This window comes from Ochotona princeps, chromosome 16 (genome assembly GCF_030435755.1).
Source record: "Ochotona princeps isolate mOchPri1 chromosome 16, mOchPri1.hap1, whole genome shotgun sequence".
Lineage (NCBI taxonomy): Eukaryota > Metazoa > Chordata > Mammalia > Lagomorpha > Ochotonidae > Ochotona > Ochotona princeps.
The window spans coordinates 53256746-53265036 of record NC_080847.1 but is presented as its reverse complement, the minus strand read 5'-3'; the positions used below and the strand labels follow the sequence as shown (position 1 = coordinate 53265036).

General features: G+C 55.5%; 1 protein-coding gene across 1 annotated transcript in view; it reads left to right on the top strand.

The window, feature by feature from the left end:
• Positions 1-7540: 7540 nt before the first annotated feature.
• The window catches only part of PGLYRP1 (peptidoglycan recognition protein 1), a 2739-nt gene continuing 1988 nt past the window's right edge, over positions 7541-8291 (top strand). The window contains 1 exon segment of the mRNA XM_004597928.2: positions 7541-7876. Within this exon segment, the coding sequence (XP_004597985.2) occupies positions 7593-7876 (284 nt within the window). The 5' untranslated portion in view covers positions 7541-7592.

Sequence of the window (8291 nt, the reverse complement as noted above, 5' to 3'; positions counted from 1 at the left end):
GTAGAATTCACATTTGCTCCCCACTCAGCAGGCCAGGGCTCCCTAGAAGCAAGTGTGAAATAGAGTCACTTTGGCTCAGGCCTGCATAAGTTTGCTAACCTGCTCTTGATGCTTCTGTGCAAAATGCCTTGCCTAAGCTGAGCCTCCTTAGAGGCTCAGACAGAAGAGTGGACAGCATATCCAGGTGCACACGGAGGATATGGCAGTGCATCGGAACCTGCAGAGGACACCTGGTACCACAACAGAGGACGGAGGACAGAAGGAATCTATCAACTATCCCAGCCATGTGTTGGCAGTAAATATCTGGACAAACGGAGACTCTAAGGTGGATTATGTCAGCCAGTGGATTCTGGAGAGAGTTCATCGTGCTTGGCATGGCGAGATTGGCAGCAATTCAGAACTGTTGAGTTATCAAAACCACTTGAGCAGGACCCTCAGAGCATGCCCCACATCGGGAACCTGGGATGGGTGGGAGACTGGGTGGGGCTTCTCCCTTTATCTCCTTCTTTACCCCAGATACGGGGAGGGAGGAAAAAACAATAATGTAGAAACAATGGTCTTACCCCCTTTCCTGTAACCCTTGACCTTTTGTGCCCTAATCAACTATGTAAAGATTGTCAAAAATAAAGAAAAAACATGCGTTGCCAGTTTCCTGCTTTTGGGGCCAGATCACTGGGCTAGCACGCCCTGCCTGCAACCCGTGGTTCCAGGAATCAATATTGTAGGAGTTATTCACCCATTGTTCCTATGGCAGCCTCCTGTGGCTGCTGGAGCCCACCCACCGTCCACCCATTGTCCCCAGGGCAGCCTCCTGTGGCTACCCAACTCACCTGGTTTCCACGGATGGCTGTATAACTCACTCTTTCTATAAAAGCCCATTTAACTCTCTGCTCCCTGAAGGAAAGCAGAGCTGACCCCAGCCGGCTGGTCTGTTCACCCGCCTCCTCAGTAAACTTGGCCACTTTTCGGAGTTGTCTGGCTGCACTTCTCGAAAAGAGGTTCTGGTTGGATGCAGCACAAGGAGCTGCCCACATTCTGATTTCGGGGTCACACTGGGGACCTTGAGACCCCTGCCTCCTTCCAGGACCTGCATCTACACCTGCCATTCACTCCAGGGGCCACGGTGTGAGCCCCAAAGTCCTGAGTGTGGGTTCCTGTTTGTGGGGCTGTGGGCAAGCAGGCAGGGTACACAGGAGGACCTGGTGGTGGGCTCCCTGAGAGAGGGGCTTGTGGAAGAAGAGAGCCAGAGCAGCAGCCGGCTGTCCCAGGCCCCCGGGCTCCTGGAGGGCAGGACGCTAAGGTGTCTGGGAGTCCTGAATGCCTCGAGTCCTCTGAGGGGCTATTAGGGCGTGGCCTGCAGGACAGGGCACCTGGGGAACAGAGGGGGCTTGTGAGCCCAGGTGAGGGGAGAGGATTCCCCCCAACAGTAAGTACCCGGTGGGGGTGAGGAGGGGGCTAGGAGAGCAGCTCCCTCCAGTAAGAGGAAGAAGAAATGGACGCAAGTAGAGCACCATTGCACTGTGCCAGCATCCCCTATGCCCTGTGTTCCCTGGTTTGAGACCCGGCTGTTCCACTTCCAATATTACTCCATGCTAATGACCCACAGAAAGCAGCAGGTGGTTCAAGTCCCGGGGCCCCTGCAGCTACACTTGGACGAAGCTCTGGGCTCCTGGCTTCAGTCTGGCCCATCCCTGGCTGTTGCAGTCATCTGGGGCATGAACCAGCTAACAGAAGATCTCTCTCTCTCTCTCTCTGTAATTCTGACTTTCAAACAAATATATCTTTAAATAAATAAATGTTTATTAGAGGGGTTCCCAAGCTGCTGAAAGGGGAACTAACGAAGAGGGTGACTGGGTGACTCGACACGCAGTTGCCCGAACATCTCCCCCAAAGTGACCCCCCTGTTCCCCCCGCCCAGCTCCTGGGGCACCCCTGCTCTTGTTCTGCCACCCCCGGTCACACAGGAAGGGCTGTGGCTTTGCCCGCATTCCTCTGCTTTGCCTTTCTGGCAGGTGTCTGTGTGAGAGACCCAGTCATATTCCATTCCTGATGTCTGACTTATGTACTTAGCAGCCCAGCACACGCCCCCCAGCTGCGCTCGGGTCCCTGGGACCCCAGAGGGAGGGGCAGCCCCAAGGCTCATGACATCCTCCCTGTGAGGCAAGGACGGCCACTGCGTCCCCCAAGGAGGGACAGGCGGAGGGGGTATCCACAGCGGTCATCCGTGTGTGTGCTTCCCAGGCCAGGTGCCGGGAACTGGGGACACACAGAGAGCAGCAAGAACAGAGCCTCTTCTGTCTTCCAGAGGGACGGTTCCGGGGACTCGGCGTGGCCTGACGGCATTGTTGAAACCTTCCCCTGGCACCCCAAGAGTCACATCTACAACCATAAATAAGGGCCCCACTTATAGGGACATCAAATGCAAGGGGTCAGAGGCTTAGCGCAATGGCTCAATTGGCTAATCCTCCCTTGCAAGTGCCCATATGGGCACTGGGTTGTATCCCGGCAGCTCCACTTCCCATCCAGCTCCCTGCCTGTGGCCTGGGAAAACAGTGGAGTACGGCCCAAGTCCTTGTGTCCCTGCACCCACATTAGAGACCTGGAAGAAGCTCCTGGCTTTGGATCAGCTCAGCTCCAACCATTGTAGTCATTTGGAGAGTGGACCAGCAGATGAACAGTTTTTCTCTCTGTAAATCTGACTTCCTAGCAAAAATAAGTAAGTCTTAATGTTTAACCAAAAAAAAAAAAAAAAAGTAAGGGAATCTTCAGAAAGTCCCTGGACAACACTCAGGATGGAAAAGTGATGCCTGGATTTCAAAAATGTACCAATATAGACATTATCTTGTGACTGGAAAAGAGGCAGATTGCCATTCAGTGGTTTCCTACGCCAGATGGCTGAGACTGGGCCAGGCTGAAGCTCAGAGCCAAGCACTCTATCCAGGTCTCCCAGGTGGAGGCCAGGGGCCGAGGAGGACTCAGCCATCACCTGCTGCCTCCAGGGGTGTGCACCAGCAGGGAGCTGGGAGTGAGAGGAGAGGCGGGACTGGAACCCGTGGCCAGCCAAGGATTTACCGCCACACCAAACACCGGCCCTCAGCTCCATTCTTCCCCCTGAATTCTTTTGAGATTCCCGCATACTAGGAGAGACAGAGATTAATGATGCAAATGGGTTCTGAAGCTATAGCTGTGATACCTGCAAAAAGGGGATCTTTTGCGCCTGGACGCGGCAGAGGAAAGTGCCCTGGGCTGAGGTGTCTAAAGCAGGTGCCACCAGGAGCAGGTGACACAGAAGTCACCTGTTGTGGCCTGTGGCTCTAGGGATGAGGTCACTAAGGGGGTCCACGTGCCAGGCACAAGGACCTCCAAGCAAACACAGGCAAGCACCCACATTGTCCTTTGACCCTGACCTTGCTCTTAAGACACAAGCTGCGTGTCCTTCACTCATTTTTTTTTTTAAGATTCATTCACTTGTTGAAATGGCAGAGTTCTGCCTGCTGGCTCACTTCCCAAGTGCCCCACTAGCTGGCACTGGGCTAGGAGCCACTGGCTTTTTCCAGATCTTCCAGGTGGGTGGCAAGGTCCCAAGATGGCACTAGGCCATCTTTCGCTGCTTTCCCAAGAACTGGGTTGGAAGTGGTACAGCCAGGACTCGAACTGGCACCCATACAGGATGCCAGCACCACAGGTGGAGGTTTCACATACTCCACCATGGTACCGGCCCCCAATATTCTACCTTCTAAAGCCCACTAGGTCAGCCTGATGTCTCCCTGGGCACACGGAGGGTACAGCCATGTGGTCCTGCAGTTCAGACACACTGCAATCCCCCACAGAGGCTGTGGGTCATGCTCACAGGTGTGACCTCCAATCGAGGCCCAGAAGATGCGGCATAAATAAAACTGTGACAGGAAGACCTCGCCCCACCTGGCCATTGCTTGTATTATTAGAACCTCTGAGAAACCTGAGTTGTCAATTTCCCTCCTCTTACAAAAGGCTCATTTATTTCGCAATCTGAAAGTACACATTTCCTGATTTTTTTTTCAAAGTTCCTCTGGTTTCAAATTTGTGCAGAGTGGTGTGCCAAGACCCTGTGGGGGAGGGGGGAAGTGGGGCAGATAAGGACAGGACAGCCGGGGCAAGGGGAGCGGTGGGCTCCGAGAGGCTCTGAGAGGGGTGACTGCAGAGTTGGCAGCCCCCCAGGGTAGGGGGTGGGAACACTGGAAGCTGGCACGCACCCACAAGAACCCTGGGAAGCCACAGAGGGATGTAATTCATTTCAAGAGTGACTTTTCAGAAAGGACCCCGTCATCTCCGACCTTCGCCTCACGGGGGTCACGGGGTGTACACCAGGGGTCCCTGTGGAGGCAGGAGCTGGCTCCAGGAGTCAGGAAATGGACTGGGATGGAGGGAGTGGGGACAGGTGTGCCTGGGTCACAGTGTGCCCGGTCCCTCATCACCCACTGCTCAGTGGACACCTGCCATGTGCTGGGTGCTGGCCACAGGGGGGTCACTCAGGAAGACAGCGACGTCACTCCCTGAGACAAGAAAGAGCTTTGGTTCAGGGGAGAAGGGACCCAAGACATCTTGCCTTGGAGGTGCCTGTGGGACACACAAGTGGACAGGCCAGGAAGGCAGGCAGCACACAGGTCGAGGACACAGCAGAGCTCCAAGTCAGACGCACAGAGCTGGGGCACCCAGCTCAGGCCGGGCCATTTGGAGAATCCACCAATGGAAGATTGGTTCATATTTCTCTCTCTCTCTCCCTCTTCCTCTCCCTCTCTCTCTCCCTCTCCCTCTCCCTCTCTCTCTCCCTCTCCCTCTCCCTCTCTCTCTCCCTCTCCCTCTCTCTCTCTCTCTCCCTCTCCTAGATGTGCTTAATTCTCCACTGAGATGGACACAAATGCCCGTAATGCAACAATCCCAGCTATGGGATGTTGTTCTCCATTTTGCAAACAACCCGATGTTTAAAAAGGAAAAACAGGGGCCCAGCATGGTAGCCTAATCTCTAAAAGTCCCTACCTTGCACGCACCGGGATCCCATATTGGCTCTGGTTGGTGTCCCAGCTGCCCCATCTCCCATCCAGCTCCCTGCCTGGGAAAGCAATAGAGGTTGTACCAAAGCCTTGGGACCCTACACCCACATGAGAGACCCAGAAGAAGCTCCTGGCTTCGAATCAGCTCAGTTCCAGCCATTGCAGCCATGTGGGGAGTGAACCAGTGGATGTCTCTCTTTCTTTCTGTAAATCTGACTTTTTTTTTAAAATCTGACTTTCTAATAAAGGTGTTTTTTAAAAATCTTTTTAAGAATGCCAATCAAGACACATGGAGCTGTCACTTCACCTCTGTTAGCTTATACTATGATGACATGCTTGGGGCCATATAATACACCTGGCGTACCAGCATCGCGCTAGCCACTGGTCAAGTCCTGGCCACTCCACTTCCTACTCAGCTCCCTGCTGATACACCTGGGGAAGAAGTGGAAGATGGTTGCATGTTCTTGTGCCCCTGCACCTTCGTGGGAGACCTAGATGAAGCTCCTGGCTCCTGGCTTCAGATCGGCTCAGCTCCAGCTATTGCAGCCAACTGGGGAGAGAACCAGCAGATGGAAGACCTTTCTCTGTCTCTCTTTCTCTCTGTAAATCTGCACCATGCTGTCAGACACCAGAACACCCTGGGTTGAGCCTCTCCTAAGAAATATTGCGCAAACCTTACACAGAACCCGCTAGGATCAGGTGCGCCGCCCCCTGGAAGGGTGTGTCTGAAACGTTATTACCTAACCTTACCTAACAAACACCGGATCCATGCACAAGGTCCGTTTCTGTTTGAGGGATAAAGAACAGCCTTCTGTGAGTCTGCAGGAAGTGGAGTGTGCCTTGGAAGCTAATCTTCAGAGCCAAACTGGCTCTGCCATCGCTTCCCTGTGGGTGACATCCCTGCTGGGGCTCGGTTTCCTCGGCCCTGACACAAGTTCACAAAATGCAAGTGGCTGCACACCTCACTGGCGCGTGGTGATCACTTCTGCCGGGTCTGCCGGGTACGCGAGTCACCTGGCATGTGCCTGGCAGTGTCGTGGATTTCAGCAAGAAGGCACCTGGAGCAATCCTTCCCCGCCTTTCTCCCAGGGGACCTCGACTGGGCAGACCCAGAGGGAGTGAGACTCAAGCCAAGATTTCCAGCAATTCGGTTTGTTGCAACCAGCACAAATTATTCTTGCAAAATTGTTTCAATACACACACATATATATTCTTAAGATTTATTTATTTTTACTGGAAAACCAGATATACAGAGAGGAGGAGAGCCAGAGAGAAAGATCTTCCATCCATTGATTCACTCCCTATGTGGCCACGATGGCTGGAACTAAACTGATCCAAAGCCAGGAGTCAGGAGCCTTTTCCAGGTCCCACATGGGTGCAGGGTCCCAAGGCTTTGGGCTGTCCGTCGTCCTCCACTGCTTTCTCAGGCCACAAGCAGGGAGCTGGATGGGAAGCGGGGCTGCGGAGATTAGAACTGGTGCCCACATGGAATCCCAGCACATACAAGGTGAGGACTTTAGCCACTAGGCTACCTCGCTGAGCCCTATAATATATATTTAATTGAGAGCTCCCCCTGCCTCAGGTCCACTCCCCCAAAATCCTGCATAGTTGAAGCTTGGCCAGGCAGAAGCTGGGAGACCAGAACTCCAGCTGGGTCCCCTGTGTGGGTGGCAGGGACCCGACCACTTGAGCCATCAGCACAGCCTCTCAGAGGTGTGCACTAACAGGGAGCTGGAGCTGGGCATCCAACCCAGGCATCTTGGAGTGGCATGTGGAGGCCCCAACAGGTGCCCTAAGTGCCCCACCCAATGCCTGCCCCTATTTTGGCAAATTTATTAAAAAGAGCCACTGAAGTGGAAGGAACAGACTCAGAGCAAGTGCTTGGGGCAGCCTGATGATCACTCCCTACTGCAGGCCAGGGAAACTGAGGCACAGAGAAGCCTGCATCCCTTGGAGGGACTCACCGCCTCAAGGCCGTCAGCGCTGCAGCTGGCCTGCGTCTTCGCTCTGGCCCAGGCCATCCCCGCCTCCGGCCCAGGTCCTGACTACCCCCAGGTCAGTTTACTCCACTGTGGCATGGGTTTCCCAGCACACACCCCTTCTGCTTGCCAGGGTTAAATGGCACAGAATTGCGACTGATTTAACGAAACAGGAAGCGCTGCTATTTCAATGTCTGTGGGGAGCTATGCCCACAGGTGTGAATTCTTGGTAATCTGCTCAGGCAACCAAACCCTAGGTCTTCCAGAAAACACAGGGAGGAAGTGCAAGAGAGGGCACCGGGCACCTGACCCAAAGTCACACGCCGCAGTGCCCTCTCCCAGGCCTGCCGCAAGAGGAAGCCCAGCGTGGAGGGGGCGGGGGTTGTCTCGTGGGAGCAGCCCTAGAACCCCCCCCCCCCCCCCCCGCGCAGGCTGGTACTTGCGGGGCGGTGTTGGGGGAAGGAGGAGGTGAAGGTGAGGTAAGAGCTTCCCAGCTGCTCCAACCCCCCCCCCACCCCCTACAGATTAAAGGCGCCCAGCCAGGGGCGCTCCTAGCCGGCCCTGCAGCTGCGCCCTGGCAGCCATGTCCCGCCGCCACGCACTGCTCGCCTGCGCCCTGCTGACCCTCCTGGACCTCGGAGAGGCTGGGAACCGGCAACCCACGGCTGTCTGCGGCCCCATTGTGCCTCGCAGTGAGTGGAAGGCCCGGGCGTCTGAGTGCGACAAGCGCCTGAACCTGCCGGTGCGCTACGTGGTGGTGTCGCACACGGCGGGCAGCCACTGCAACACCCCAGAGCTGTGCGAGAGGCAGGTGCAGAATGTGCAGCACTTCCACAAGCAGAAGGGCTGGTGCGATGTGGGCTACAAGTGAGTACTGGCGGCCGGCGGAGGGGGCAGCCAGCAAGGGATTCAGGGGGACCCCATTCCCCACCCTCCATCACCATCTAAGACTTGGCCGGTGCCGGCAGCACAGCAATGCCATGAGAATGGGTGAGTGGGCTGAAAGCCAGCTCTGGCACACCTGTCCCCTCTCCCTTCCAGGGGAAGCCCGGCTCCCAGGGTGGGAGGCAGCACACTAGACTGAGGATGCCAGGGGCCAGGCTGTGGCTGGTTCAGAGCGGTTACCAGAGGCCTGGGGGCAGGCCTTCAACTTCTTCTTCTGCCAGCCAAGGGACTGGAGTGGCTGAGGCTGTTTTGGGCACAACAAACAGTAGAGCAAGGAGGGCAGAAACATGGTGCTGGGCAGGGGATGGGGTTAAGGTCAGTTGTGGGGCCGGCACCA